This window comes from Ostrinia nubilalis, chromosome 28 (assembly GCF_963855985.1).
Source record: "Ostrinia nubilalis chromosome 28, ilOstNubi1.1, whole genome shotgun sequence".
In the NCBI taxonomy this organism is placed as follows: Eukaryota; Metazoa; Arthropoda; class Insecta; order Lepidoptera; family Crambidae; genus Ostrinia; species Ostrinia nubilalis.
Window position 1 is genome coordinate 2881355 of NC_087115.1, and position 16530 is coordinate 2897884.

Sequence of the window (16530 nt, forward strand, 5' to 3'; positions counted from 1 at the left end):
CGTCAGAAGGAGGGTTAGATTTTCCGAGTGTAGCGGTTAGATTTGTCTCAATAAAATTGTTAGGACACTGGGAATATCAAAATTACTTCTCAGTTCATTTATTAACTTAACATTTTTTCCATTTACGCAGTCTGTTTTATAACTGACCATCCCAATTATATTCAACACTACATTAAACACATTTAGCCAAAATAATTGCATAGCTATATTAATTCCATATAATCTATGTGTTATTTTTATACTTGATCCAACAAAAAGGATTGATTCTACTGCACAACTTTTCTCAAGACACCGAAGTACAAAATATTCATAAAATAAATACCTTTCCATACAAATCAGTCATTTCGAGATGTATTTTTTTTTAAATTTTATATTGGTTGTGGAAAAGTAGTTGTGTTTAAGTAGTAGAATCCACTCTTTTTGTTTGATAACTATAAAAAACATCCTGTATACTAAGAAGTCCAAAAAAGAGCATCATAGACTTGTCAAAGACTTTTTTTAAATTATTTATAGAAACCAACAGCGATACATAGGCAATATTATAGATCCAGTGCTAAACTCAGTCGGTGCCTGAGGCGCGTCAAACGTCAGCGTTATTTGTATGTATGTCAACGTAAAATTGTGAACTCTGTCAGTTTATAATATAACGCGTTAGATTGTAAACTAATAGTGGGTTAGGTTAGGTTAGATTGTAATTTAACTACGTCAGATTATAATCTGACAGAATTCACAATTTTACGGTGACATGTATACGTCATAATATGTCAAATTCCCATACCTCAGGCTCTGAGTTAACCTATAGTTACTTTTTTGCCAATCAGTCTTTTAAACTACCATACTCTTTTTGAGACAAAAATTATTCTAGCAAACCAACCTCCATTGCACACTGAAACACCATCGCTACAGGTCTCAAGCATGAAGTCTTTAACCCCATTGGTTTTACCAAAGTCCGACAAAATGGCGGAGTCTACAGAATATTTCCTATTCAACTTCTTCGAAGCAAAGTATCCTGGCTCCGAAGCCTGTCGTTTCAATTTTTTCTGTATATTTAATAAAGAGAAAATGCTAGACCGTCTCCTCTCAGACTTATGTTTCGCCTTCCTTTCAATTATTTCTTCTTGCAAATCCATCGCGGATTTGTAGTTCTTTTCAATCATTTGTATATGTTTTCACGTTAGCAAATATTGGCTCCAATTTCGGCCAACTATTGGCCACCAATTTTGACTAATTTGTCGATAATTAGGTTCCAATTTATTCTAATCGATCTTCATTTGTTTTGTGTAGGCATTTGTTTTTATACGTTTTCACGTTAGCAAATGTTGGCTCCAATTTCGGCCAACTATTGACGCCACCTCTGTCAAAGTAGTTTCAATTTATTGTAATCGATTCTCTTTTGTTTCCTGCAGTCATTTGTTTTTCTCTAACATTTTCTTTCATGAATTGCAAATTGTTTTTCAAACCGTTACCATTCTTGCTATGACACTATTTGTATAATGTTTGTCCTCAAAGATTTTAAGTAGATCTATGTGCACACATTATATCGTTATCACTTGTTATCACAGACTATTTCTGTCTAGACTTTTACTAAAAGAATTAAATCAGTGAAAGAATGCTGGTGATTTTTAGTACACTCGCAATTATCGTGTACAACCTGGTCGAGTTAACTGCGCACCAGGCAGCCGTGACGTCACATCGCCGCTCTGGTACGGACGGGGCGAACGCGGGGAGGTGTGCGGGTGAGTGCGAGGGAGAGTCGCATTCCAACGAGGTGCGCAGTTAGCCCGATCGGGTATTTGAAGTCGGTTAAAAATGATGATTACTCAAAGAAATATCCTTATAAAAATACCTCTTTTTCCAGTCGGTTCAAAATCAAAATTAACTCAAAAATATTTTACTCAATTTAGACCACTAGTGGCACTTATGAACGTCAAAATGCAGTAAAAAAGGGTAGCCCTTAAAGGGCACTTTATATGTCTCTTATGCCCGTTTTCACCATCAATCCCTAATTTTAAGTGACCCCTATGAAAACCACCATACCATAGGGGTCACTTAAAAATTAGGGATTGATGGTGAAAACGGGCATTAGGCTTAGTTGCACCACCTAACTTTGGACCGTAACTTTAACGATAACCGGTGTTTTTTGTATGGAGTTTGACAGATTTTTGACATTTCTCAAAGTTAAAGTAAGAATAAGCTAAAGCCAGCTAAAAGTTAAAGCCTTAATCTTTTGGGCCCTACCGGCGCTTCGAGACAAGCATAATGTCAAGTGCTGAGAAGAAACGCCTCAAATAAGCACACTATATTATCACCATAATCAGCGTAACTATACAAGATCACGTATAATGAGTTAACTGTAGTCAACAGCACATTGGACTATACTTATTGCAAATTATCACATATCACAGTAGCGTCAAATACACACGACATCAAATAAATTGCACCTCTCGCGACAAGCACTTCCAAACGTATGCATCCTCACTTCCCACCAATATTGGCACCATTTAAAAGCCTAGTTCTAAACTTGATTTCATTAAAGGAAAGGTTTTTACCCCAAAAATGTGTCTTTAGAAGGATCCAGAGTGACTTCTTAAAAAAATAGGTAGTTACGCTTGAGCCAACTTTTATAACTATAAAACTGTTAAATCGCTATCCATCTGTTAAAGAGATCATTATTTGGTTTTATAACCATAAAAATTGGTCTAATTGGTCCCAGAGGTGAGCCCCAAGTGAGGTATTTTTTCAAGTCACATTTATAGTATATGTTAATCGTTTATTAAGAAATTAAATGTGTTTTTCTCTAATATTTATGGGGCTTTCAAATAACACCAATATTGTTGGGGCACCAGGATTGTGTCAGAAGAAAATCTTTAAAGTTCGCGTCGCGGAAGGTGCGGTTTATTTGATGTTGAGTGTAGTTCGTGACACCCAAAGTGGGAAAAAGTTGACAACACAACCTTATTCCAATGTAACAGACGTGTTGCGAACTTTTTGGCTACTTCGGGTGTCACGAACTATTTGACGCTGACTGTACATACGTATAGATACCATAGTGAAGCTTGACGTGCTAAATAACTTAAGATCGAGTATTATCTGATAAGAAAGATAATAAAATTCCGAGAGGTAAGGTATAGTGACATTGACTATAAATTATTTCCAGTGAGAACAGTTTTATGAAGGCTTAAGACATATTTTATATCTTGCTGATAAGTAAGGTGATCCGTCTGCTCGTTTGCCTCCTATCACATAAAAAAAAAAAAAAAGTTCCTGATTTTAATTAAAAATTATCTACTCTCACTAAGTTTGCAAATAAAGAAAGAACACTTTTACACGTCCCAAAATATTTTTGTAATACATATTAATAGGGCCTTGCCCCAGCAAAATTTGCGGGATTCTGCAATGCCTACGATTTTTTGCGGTGCTTCCACCTTCGGCCTGATCGTCACTTAACATCAGGTGAGATACAGGCCAAGAGCTTGCTCGTTGTGGATAAAAAAAATGCATTTGTTAGTGGGAACTCGTGTAAACAATATAATTAAACTGAATCCTGGTTTTACTGGTCCAAATACCGCTCATCTACCCCAGGAACCAACTCGGTTATGCGTTCGTTCTATAATATTATGTGCTAGTCGTAATTTACTACGCACAAAGTGATATTTTTTTCCGAGAAACACAGATTATAATTATCCAAGCATTACCTGTCATAAACTACTAAGATTACCACTGTTGTACGTTAGCAAACAGATTATGTGAAAATTTTCAGCCATTGGCCCTCAAAGTTTTACCTCGAATTGGTCTATCACAAACAGGGTTCGAGGATATATATCAAGGGATATATATCAAGATATATATCGGATATATATCCGATATATATCAAGCCGGTTTTGATGATATATATCAACTTTTAAAATTTGTTACTGTATTTGTACTTTTTGACATAAGATTTTTATTTTTTTAGTTGATCTTGCCGTATTTCTAAGATATTTTATGTTTTTGCTTTATTTGTTTGATTTTAAGTTTTAAAAACATTAAAAACATGTTTATGTAACACATATGCAATAGTATTCATGAATAATACAATAAAATAATACTATGGCCTTCATACAAAATTGATATATATCAAAGTTGATATATATCGGATATATATCATAAATATCCGATATTTTGATATTTATAATAAATATCGGATATTTTCGAACCCTGATCACAAAGGCAAAAACATCTTTATGCATATAGTAGAATATGACTACTCCCAATCTTCGAACTCTTATCTACTCCGAAACTTCGAACTCTTATGTTCTTCTGATTAATTTCGTTGTGGGTCCAATAACAGTTTAACTTTCCCCCGGGACAAACTTGACCTTCACTGGTTGGGTTATTGGCGCTCAAGCTGTAGATCCTGGCTACACAGGAGTTGCAAGGAACGAGAGGTGGGAATAGTCCCGTTACTCCCAATCTTTCCAAGAAATATCATGAGGCAACTAAGGAACAAATATGTGAACATCAGGCCTCCCCAACCCGTCTGGCCAGCGTGGGGAGTGTAGGACAAATCCTCCGTTTGCTTCTGGTAAATTAGAGAGGGTCGTGCTCCTGCAGTGGAGACTAAATGACCTGATGATGATGAAGATTGTTTTACCTATTGTAACTGACAATATCCTTCAACTTAACCTCAATAAACTCTAATGGTTCGGCCAAACCAACGCGATCACACGCGATCAGCCGTACATTCTCATTTATTTATGAGAATATATTAATGAGAATGTCCGATTATACAGTCCCATAACACACTGTGCGGCGTGCAGCGATGGCGATCAGACTTAAATGCATTGGTCGCCATCGCTGCACACCGGCTGATCACGTTGGTTTGGCCGAACCTTTAAAGGGCACTGACTTTAAATCTAAACTTCAAATATTTACCTACACACGCATAAAGGTACTATTTTCGGTGTTCAACAAACAGACTGACATACATCTTAATCGTGTTTATTATTAGTAACGCATTAAGTCCGGGAGCAACAAACCGATCCTTGTTTCGAAACGTTGAAGAAAATAGAAGAAAAATAAAATAACGCCTGCGACATTTCGAAACGTTGAAGAAAATAGAAGAAAAATAAAATAACGCCTGCGACATTTCGAAACGTTGAAGAAAATAGAAGAAAAATAAAATAACGCCTGCGACAAAGTCTTCTCATTCTCGAAAAAACATTTTAGTTGCAAACTATAAACTATTACAACTACCTCTTTTTAAAGTTTGCAAAAATTGATTGCTTCAAGTGGGAAACGCTTTCACAGGCGCTGCTCTGACCATTATGCTAGAGATGTTGGGTAAAACCATCGAAATTATCATAAATGTGTTACACTGTGAGTCAGCGTTTCATCAGGCCTGTTCATCTCCGCGAGTTTACATCGAAAACAAAACACGCACGATTGCCCCCTACAAGAGTACTATTCGACAAGGCCTCACATACGAGCGAACATTGACTCACGCACGCGTATTCTTGTGTATGATGGAAAAAAATAAAGAAAATGGTGTACTAAATACTGTGCAGTATTTAACTGCCTAAATAATAATAAAAACACAGAATGTACTTTTTTAAGTTGCCTCAAGACACTGAGAGGTAAATAAGTAAGTAATATTATTCATGATAATTCATGCTAAATCATGTATTTCCTCCGCCATTTTCCGCAGTTTGGCACCTCACGTCACATCATTTTACCGAAGTCAGCCCTATAGCTTCGGCGCAGTGCCGATCACTGACGTTTGTCAACAAAATGGTGCTTGACTCTTGGACAGGCTAAATTACACCATATTGTTAATGACATTGAGCATAATTTTTTTTAAATACCTTCGCGAAGTAAAACTTCTGTACGTAGTACTTATTATTATTCTGTGGTTTCATCAATGCTGGAACACTCGTGCTTTAGTCTTCTGTGACGGACAGAAATTCAAAAGATGGTTATTACATAAATTTGAGAAACGGGACTATTCAACCGCTAAATAAACTCAACCAGTGAAGGCCAAGTTTCTCCCCGGGGAAAGTTAAGCTGTCATTGGACCTTAGGAGTTGGAAAAATTTCAAGAATAAAAGTATCATTGGCGATTTACTTCTTTAAGCCCAATAAAATCAGTTCTTTCTTTCTGCACGTCCACCTGCCTCGCATTAAAACAAATGCACTACCTCAGCAACATGAAAACATTATATCAAGTTGATCCAATCCATCTGTCAAGGAACGGGACTGGTTTATTGATACGGCGCAAATGCATACTCCTGCAACGCGGTATTGTAAATTGTAAGTTATATTTAAACCCAATATCCAATCAAAATATACACGCAAAATTATTGTATCTTCAAACGGTACAGTCAGCGTCAAATAGTTCGTGTCGTGACATCCAAAGTAGCCAAAAAGTTCGCAACACGTCTTTGTTACAATCGGGTATTTGTCACCACCAATCAATTGACGTACTTTTTAAAAACTGTCAAAACAAGACTCTCCCATAGATTCAATTCCCATGGCAATTCAAGCATTACTAAGTATTTTGTCAACTCAATTAAACTACTTTTTTCAATTACAATGCAACCAAAACTCTTAATTTACAGGTAATATAAAATTAATTACATTTTAAGACCAGAATGGTGTCATTTTAAGAAAGTTTTTCTTTAGAATTATTGAGGAGTGGTGGCAAATACCCAATTGGAATTAGGTTGTATTGTCAACTTTTTGGCCACTTAGGGTGTCAAGAATTATTTGAAGCTACCTAGTCAGTTTCAAGCACTGTAAATCAAGATAAAGCGCTTTTTCCAACAAAATTGTACAGTATGACGTGCTATAATGTGTGTAATGTCAACACACAATTATTAATGATTGCACGGTCAATAGAATGATTGCGAGCAACCTTGGAACGCTGTTTAAAACTTATAATGCAGTCTGCGGTATACAAATCATTATCTAAAATGATTCGTATACCGCTGTCATTGGACCCGCAACGAAATTAATCAGAAGAACATAGGAATTCAAATGAAGGTTCGACTTCCTTCTTTCCTTGAGTCTTTTAAAAGTTTATGGATGAACCCTGTATTACCTATTATAATACACCAACTCAAGTTCATGACTCAGTCTAGCTCAAAAACTTAAGTCTCGAAAGGACTCGGACTCATGTGACTAACGAGGCCTAGTCTTGAAAATAGACAAGTCTCAAAATAAAAACTAAATGACTCAAGTTTCTTACAACTCTATTACCTACGGAAATCATAGCAAAAATTAGTTACGACATTATTGCAGTTTTTGCAACTATAAATAGGTATCGGAGGAAAACCGGTAATGAATTGTATGCTATGCAATTAATATCTGTGGCCTTATGCAGTTGTGATAGCAGCGAGTTTGCAATGAAAAAATATTGTATGCTATGCGTTTAATATCATACTACTTATGACCTTAATAACAAGGTTCACGACTCACTCGTTTGTTGGTATTTTGTCTACTCTATTTTTATTGCACTCACTGTAAAAAATTTTGATTTTTAAGAAACCAAGAAAAATTACTAATTTTTCCCGCGACCTTCATCAGATCGTCGGTCCACCTAGTGGGCGGCGCAGGACCGGTCGTTAAGGGGAGGCCTTTGTCCAGCAGTGGACGTCATTTGGCTGGCAATTTTAATATGATGAATATGAACGTAAAATTGTTTGGAAGATACTTGATTTACTAAATTATTTTATATATTTTCTTTCTCTTTTTTTGTTTTTTAGATATAGCTTTAGAGAAACTACAGTGGTGTTAGATCATCATCATCATCATCATTTCAGCCACAGGACGTCTGCTGAACATAGGCCTCCCCAATGACTACCACATCGCCCGGTTGGTAGCGGCCTGCATCCAGCGCCTTCCTGCTACCTTCATCAGGTGGCGTTTGATATTTAACTTAAAAATAACTAAATATAAACCACGAGCCGGAAGACGTAGCGTAGGCAGGCCTCCCACTAGGTGGACCGACGATCTGGTGAAGGTCGCGGGAGGCGCCTAGATGCGAGCGGCGCAGGACCGGTCTTTGTGGAAATCCTTGGGGGAGGCCTTTGTCCAGCAGTGGACGTCTTTCGGCTGAAACGAACGAACTAAATATACCACTTTCCATTCAATAACAATATTAATTAATCTCCAGAATAGAACTATCATAATTACCCCACCACAATATTTCCTTCCTTAACACTATTATTATTATTGTTTGAAAGTGTTTCTCAAATACATACTTATTTAAACAATTAGTGGTAAAATTAACAATAATTTCCTGGAGAAGTAGTTTAGAGTAAATATTAGATGTTTTGGTTTTCCTATTTGACTTACTAAATAAGCTTTCCTTGTGGTTTTCATAAATGTATACAGGGTGTCCAAAATTATCACGTCATATTGACACCGATCAGAAATGAGGAGATCCGTAAACGAACTAAAGTCGCTGACATAGCCCGACGGATTAACAAGCTGAAGTGGCAATGGGCCGGGCACATAGTACGCAGAACTGGAAAAGCGCAGCGTAGGACGGCCACCCATAAGGTGGACCGACGACCTCATAAAGGTAGCAGGAAGGCGCTGGATGCTAGCCGCTACCACCAACCGATCATTATGGAAATCATTGACTTATGTTCAGCAGTGGACGTCCTGTGGCTGATATGATGATGATGTTGCAAAAACGGGAAATATTATTCAAACTATTTTCACGCGTGCACAGTCGCGGGCACAGCTAGTCTACAGTAAGTTTGAGGAAAAATAACAATCGTTATGGCATCCTTGTTTACTGCTTCCGTAAGGAAAAAAATATTATGCAAGCGTTTCAATTACGAAACTTTTGCATAAGTTTCATTGGACATTTTCCTTTAGTTTAAGAGTAAGTAAGATTGTTAATATTTCTCTACACTAATATTATAAAGAGGAAAGATTTTGATTGTTTGTATGAAACAGGCTCCGAAACTACTGGACCTACACGGGACTATTCCCACCTCTCGTTCCCACCGCTGCAACTCCTGTGTAGCCAGGATCTACAGCTTGACCGCCAATAACCCCACCATTGAAGGTTAAGTTTACGGAGAAGTTAAACATTGGACCGCAACGAAATTAATCAGATTAACATAGGAGGAGTTTGAAGTTAAGGTTCGACTTCCCTACTTTGCAAATCAGATGACAGTACTAGACCGATTTGAAAAATTCTATCACGATTAGGATCCCATATTATTCCTGACGAACATAGGAGGTATGCAAACATCAGGCCTCCCCAACCCGTCTGGCCAGTGTGTCTTTTGTTTTGGAATTTACTTGTTTAAAAAAAAAGGGGAATATCAAAAAATGTTTGGGAACCTTAGGCCTGAAATACGACCTTTTAAACTAGTACAGTCAGTGTCAAATAGTACGTGACACCCAAGGCAGATAAAAAGTTCGCAACACGTCTTTGTTACGATTGGAATAAGGTTGTGTTGTCAGCTTTTTGGCCAATTTGAGCGTCACTATTTGATGCTAACTGTATACAACATATTTTAAACTGCACAGAGATAATAAATTAACCAGTGCGTACACTTTTTCCACAATATTGTATCGTAAATACTACATACGATAAACATTGTGAAAGAATTATGAATGTATGTTTATACGACGTAGAAAATTAAAGTCGAATGCTAGATATTTACATCTAAGCTTTAGGCATCACCCTACAGCCAATAGAGGAAGCAGTAAAGAAAAATGTTGCAAAAACGGGAAATATTATTCAAACTATTTTCACGAGTTCGAAGTTAGTTAGTTCACAGCTAGTAATTCTATATTTTTGCATTTTCCCTTACTTGTGCTCAGAGGTGGAATTGTGTAAATCAATCGTAATAAATAAATAAGTAATCATTTGACAGTTCATAACGTACGATTATTCTGTCAAACGCTTTGTTTAACTAACTTTATCGTACGTTATGAACTGTCAAATGATTACGATTGCTTTACACAATTCCACCTCTGGGCCCCCAGTAGGTTAAAGAGGGCCCTGTCTATGACAGATTTCATCGAGGTTACAGTTACAGCGTTGTTTTGTAGTCCTACAACACGACGTGTATATTTTGTAGCAAAATAACTTTATACTGTCAGTATACATTGTATAACATAATGCGACGCCTTCCATCATGTATTTATTTTTTCGAATTCCCAGGAAATCACCAGTATTCTTTCCTATTCCAATTATTTATTTGTAGGCCCTTTTGAAGGCACTTATACACGTCCTATAGCTTCTTGCCCTACCACCTAGGGACAAAATATCGGCTGATACTGAGAAGTGGCAGAAACACTGTCACTTTGTCACTCAAAACTCATTTTATTAACAAGTATGCTTTTAAAAATCACTTTTACACGACCCAGTATTAACCCTACCACTGCTTCGGGACAATAAACGGGCCTGTGCTGAGAAGAAGCGCAAGAAACTCAGTCACTATTCAAAAATTTATTACACACGATTTAAACTTTTTGTTAAACTACAAATTCACCAGTATCTCACAAATCACACGTCAAATAACACTATCACAAAAAACAAATACACTGTTACATACACAGTCACTATACTATCTTATCAACATTTTCCCATACAAACTACCGCCCATCATAGCGATCCGTACGCAACTGACTTGAAAACATATTTCCAAATGTATTAAGATAAGCCAACAATAGAAAAATGTGTTCTGATGGCTCGCAGTTCAGTTTATAATTGCTTGAATTAGTCAGTGACTAAATCAATGCTGTTCAAAAACGCACTTAAGAACAATGACATTTGAGTAGATTATTGAATGAATGTGTCAGTGTTGTTAGGCTGGGTACATATTAACGGCCTTAGAATTATTTTTGTTTGCACAAATGTTTAGAGTTTTTAAGTAAATAAACAATTAGACAAGTGTTAATGTTAGATGCTTGTTTTGTTAATTAAGCATTCAAGGCTATTGGCGAATACTAAAAAGGTGTGATTTATTCGAAACAGTATTTTTTGTCGGTACGTTATGTCGTATTTGACATTTATTTTAATATTAACTACAATAATAGTTTCAATTTGATTGTAATTAATTTACTGATTAGGCTATTATTTTTATTTATTAATTAAGTATATTATGTTTTTTATTAAACATATTATTATTGCGTCTTTTGTTGCTTAATAAAATTATTATTTTTTCTTCTTCTTTATTCCGTCTGATTATTTTAGTCTCAGTAAATGTAAAAGAAATAAATAAATTAAGCTATTTATCATTTTATAGAAGTAACAATCTAGTTATTTAATTTTTAGAGTTGCATCTCAAACTAATTTAAAAATTATAAATAACTTGAAAAAATCAAACTAGGCAGTTCGATTTTTTCAAGTTATTTATAATTTTCAAAGTAACAATCTACTTTAATTTTAGTAAAATAAATATTTTGTACAAATAAAATAAACACTTGAATTTATAAAAAAGTCTGGCTAAGGGTTATTTAACTGGGCAGGGCACATAGTACACAGAACTGACGGCCGATGGGACAGCAAGGTTCTGGAATGGAGGCCACGTACCGGAAGTGCAGCGTATGACGCTCATCCACAAGTTGGACCTACGACCTCATAAAGGTAGCAGAAAGGCGCTGGATGCAGGCCGCTACCAATCGATCAACGTGGAAAGCATTAGGGGAGGCCTATGTTCAGCAGTGGACGTCCTATGGCTGAAATGATGATGATGTTGATGATGAAGGGTAATTTGCGGAAAAACTACTAAAATAATAAAATCGGTTTTTTATATCAGTGGGTGTGAGATCAACTTTTTAATCGTCCGTTTGTTTACAAATTGTCCGCATAATTTGGCTCAAGCGCTGACATTATCTAATCATTGAGTGATAAACGTAGCTGCTTTTCATTAAAATCCATATTAATGCTGTAATGAGGTGATAATACCGATTATTTTAGACCTGATGGTTTGCGGATTACTTTAGGCAATAATCATCATGGGGGCAAATAGTGCGCATATCAACACAGTTATGCTTTTTGGACGTCATCATCATCATAATTTCAGCCACAGGACGTCAACTGCTAAACATAGGCCTCCCCCAATGATTTCCACAATGGCCGGTTGGTGGCGGCCTGCATCCAGCGCCTTCCTGCTACCTTTATGAGGTCATTGGTCCACCTTGTGGGTGGACGTCTTACACTGCGCTTTCCGGTACGTGTCCTCCACTACGGAACCTTGCTGCCTTGCTGCTTTTTGGACGTATACAGGGTGTTAGGTAAATGGGTATATGAGCCGACACTAGCCCATGTTAACATGGGCATATAAATGGTATGGTGAAGTCAGAAAATTGATATCTTCATTTTAATTATTTTAATTTTCATACAAATCGGATTTTATAAAATTTATTTTGTATGAAAATTAAAAAAATTAAAATGATGATATCAAATTTCTGACTTCACCACACCATTTATATGCCCATGTTAACATGGGCTAGTGTCGGCTCATATACCCATTTACCGAACACCCTGTATAAGTATATTATTTAAGTAGTGTAGTAAGTTTTTAAATCAGGATATGCACTGTGGTATCTTATGTCTGTCTTAATAGAGGTGAATTGGAAATAAACATGCAGTTTAATGTGCTTGTGTAACCGTACATAATATACTCTGTTTAATTTGGGGCTAAGTTATTGTCATTTTATTACAGAGCGTCATAGTATTTTCTTTACAAAATTACGGTTTTTAAAATCTACTTACGGGAGGTTCAAAATTGTGCAAATTTGTGTGTAAAATTCTTAAAACTATGAATTTTATCATTCCACAGCTTTATTATTTTTATATTAATAAATATAATACTTTAATTAATTAAGTATCTCATGTAGACTACCCTTAACTCACTCTACAGCTCATTTACAATGTAAGACAAAGTTACAGGACAAACAACCTTGTGTACCCAACTTAAAGGTCACATTAGCACGCAACGCCGAGCACATAGAACATTCTGTTTATTTTAAGATGTTTGTGAACGGTGTTACAAGATATAAGATATAGTACAAGTCAACGTCAAATACACTCGACAGCAAATAAATCGCACCACCCGCGACGCGAACTTTAAAGATTTTCTTTTGACACAATAATAGTGCCCCAACAATATTGGTGTTATTTGAAAGCCCAATAAATATCCTTAAAGAAAAACACATTTAATTTTTAATAAATGATTAACATATACCATAAATTGACTTGAAAAAAGACCTCACTTTGGGCTCACCTCTGGGATCAATTAGACCAAATTTTATGGTTATAAAACCAAATAATGATCACACGTGTCCTCTTTAACAGATGGATAGCGATTAATCCCAACTTAACAGTTTTATAGCCATAAAAGTTGGCTCAAGCGTAACTATCTATTTTTTGAAGAAGTGACTCTGGATCCTTCTAAAGAAACATTTTTGGGGTAAAAACCTTTCCTATAATGAAATGAAGTTTAGAACTAGGCTTTTGAATGGTACCAATATTGGTGTGAAGTGGGGATGCATACGTTTGAAAGTGCTTGTCGCGGGTGGTGCGATTTATTTGCTGTCGAGTGTAGTTCGTGACACCCAAAGTGGCCAAAAAGTTGACAACCTTATTCCAAATAATTAAGACGTGTTGCGAACTTATTGGCCACTTTGGGTGTCACGAACTATTTGACGCTGATTGTACTATCTAAAGCCCGGTCAGTGAGCACGTAGAATTTTGTCCAATGACCCCAAGCTACCCATCCTTATCGCTCGCGCGCAATTATATTGCTGTCGCGACTGTGCGACGGGCGCCCGCAGTGAGTGTGCGAGCGCGACAGCAACATAATCACGCGCGATCGATAAGGATGGGTAACTTGGGGTCATTGGACAAAATTCTACGTGCTCGCAGACCAGACTATACCAGCATAGGATATACGTTGTTGTTGCAAATACGTACTTATTGCAAGTACATAAAGGTGCCATCAGTCAATTTAAATGTTTATCTACCTTATACCGCCCTTCGGAACAAGGGTTTTAAAAATTATACGATTTTAAACGGTTTTATTTAGCTTGCCCTGTTTATTTTTTCTCAATAATTCACTCAAAATTCCGAAGCTTTAAAATCCCACCTAACTTCAATAAGAAAAACGTTATATCATTTGCTGAAGGTTGGCTCATCTACTACAGTAAAACCATACGAATCAAAGCTCTAAAACGGGACTATTCCCACCTCTCGTTCCCACCGCTGCAACTCCTGTAGCCAGGATCTACAGCTTGACCGCCAATAACCCAACCAGTGAAGGCCAAGTTTGTCCCGGTTTCAAGTTTGTAAACTCTAGTAAGTACATCATAAGGTTCAAACTCCCACCACAATTTACAACAGTCTAGCAAGAGAACATCTAGCATCTGCTAGCTCATTAACCAAATCCAAACTCTAGCGACTACATAATAAGGTACAAAATCGCACCGCTCCTAACGATCTTCCCAGCCACATAGACATTTTGGGATGTGAATCTGTCATCTCTTCGCTGATTCCTCAAAGCATCAAGACTTACTGATGGTAGCTTATGGAAGTCTATGAGAGAGAACTTCTCTGGAGTATGGGATGCAGTGGCGGAACGGAACTGCGGCATTCTAGAAATTTAGACCTTATTACTATAAGCATAAGAACCAGTTAAAATGTCTACACCAGCAGCCGGGGCATTCTGCGACGGTCTAAAGAGGTCTCCGAGCACGTAGAATTTTGTCCGATGACCCCAAGCTACCCATCCTTATCGCTCGCGCGTAATTATGTTGCTGGTACGCTCGCACACTCACTGCGAGCGCCCGTCGCACAGTCGCGACAGCAATATAATTATGATGATGGGTAGCTTTGGGGGTAAATGGACGAAATTCTACGAGCTCAGAGACCAGACCAGGTTCAATTTTATGAGAGTTTAGACTATTACCACAGAATAATAATAAGTACTACGTACAGAAGTTTTACTTCGCGAAGGTATTTAAAAAAAATTATGCTCAATGTCAATAACAATATGGTGTAATTTAGCCTGTCTCAAGAGCCAAGCACCATTTTGTTGACAAACGTCAGTGATCGGCACTGCGCCGAAGCTATAGGGCTGACTTCGGTAAAATGATGTGACGTGAGGTGCCAAACTGCGGAAAATGGCGGAGGAAATACATGATTTAGCAGCATGTTATCATGAATAATATTAACTACTTATTTAGTTCTCAGTGTCTTGAGGCAACTTAAAAAAGTACATTCTGTGTTTTTATTATTATTTAGGCAGTTAAATACTGCACAGTGTTTAGTACACCATTTTCTTTATTTTCTTCTATCATACACAAGAATACGCGTGCGTGAGTCAATGTTCGCTCGTATGTGAGGCCTTGTCGAATAGTATCCTGTAGGTGGGCCATCGTGCGTGTTTTGTTTTCGATGTAAACTCGCGGAGATGAACAGGCCTGCTATTACTATAAGAATAACTATAGTAAATCGGTAACAAGAACGGCATTCTGCAAGGTGGTACGCGAATTTAGACTCTATTTTTAAAGCACAAAGTTACATATCCGGATTAGCCGTATAGTTCCAGTATAGAAGACCTACTCTCACGAGGTCACTGTGAGACAATATACGAACATCAGGCCTCCCCAAGCCGTCTGGCCACAGCGTGGGGAGTGTAGGACAAATCCACTTGCCTACTGGTAAATTAGAGGGTCGTGCTCCTGCAGTGGAGACTAAATGACCTGATGATGACTCACCTTCTAACTTCTAGACCCTCATCGAGACTGGACGAGGAGCTATACTTCCGAAACGTCTCAGTAGATGGCGCTGTTTTGGTAATAATAATATTTTCCGGTGTATCACACAGTACAACATCTTCGTTGAAACGTCTGCGCCTGGGCAGATTCTTTATATCCGTCAAATCCTTCAAGAACACTTCATCATTCTCCGAGTCGGTTTTCGCGCCGCTTTCTCTCAACTCGCTTATACGTTTTTGAGTCAACGTTTTCAAAGTACACGGCGTTGAACTCCGCCTTTTGGGCAGTGTTGCCATGAATCTAACCAAATTGTCTTCTAGCAACCCCGTTGGGGAGATTGCTTTGTCCTTTATTTTCCTTTCTGGCAGCTTTGGGATGTCAAAACATCTGAGAATCGGCGACTTTTTAGCTTCGACTTTCAAGGGACTGGAGGCGAGACTTTTCGTCAATCGCAAGCCTTTAGTCGTCTTCGCTTCGTCTCTAACAGATGACGTTCCGGGACTGTGCCTGTCAAAAGTTTCCTTCTTCCATAGAAAATCTAGAAATCCTTCTTTTCTCTCGTTGTCTGGAGTCGGCGACTCAGTCGAAACGTCATGCTCTTTTGACATTATCTCGATGGACTCCACAAATTGAGCCCATTTCGATATTTTTCTTGGTTTTGGTTTCTTTGACACTTGATATGTCACCTTTCTTTCGGCGGAATTCGGCCTTTTGGGGGAGTAATCTGACACTGACATTAGAGGAGTAGGGGAACTACACGAAGATATAGATTTTAGCACTATTTTTGACATTTAGCATAAT

The 16530-nt window shown here is 37.4% G+C and overlaps 1 protein-coding gene across 10 annotated transcripts in view; it reads right to left on the minus strand.

The window, feature by feature from the left end:
* Positions 1-16530, minus strand: part of LOC135085341 (oxysterol-binding protein-related protein 8-like) — a 39417-nt gene that overhangs the window by 14402 nt on the left and 8485 nt on the right. The window contains exons 1-2 of one of the 10 annotated variants that reach the window (XM_063980117.1): positions 15730-16168; positions 14438-14604 (exon numbers count right to left, since the gene is read on the minus strand). The exons of 3 other annotated variants lie outside the window; for them this stretch is intronic. In XM_063980117.1, the coding sequence (XP_063836187.1) occupies positions 14438-14604; positions 15730-16025 (463 nt within the window). In that variant the 5' untranslated portion in view covers positions 16026-16168. Of the gene's footprint in view, positions 1-874; positions 1585-10386; positions 10635-14437; positions 14605-15729; positions 16169-16530 lie in introns of those variants that run through there. 6 more of the 10 variants (XM_063980123.1, XM_063980124.1, XM_063980119.1 and 3 more) reach the window with 6 other exon arrangements.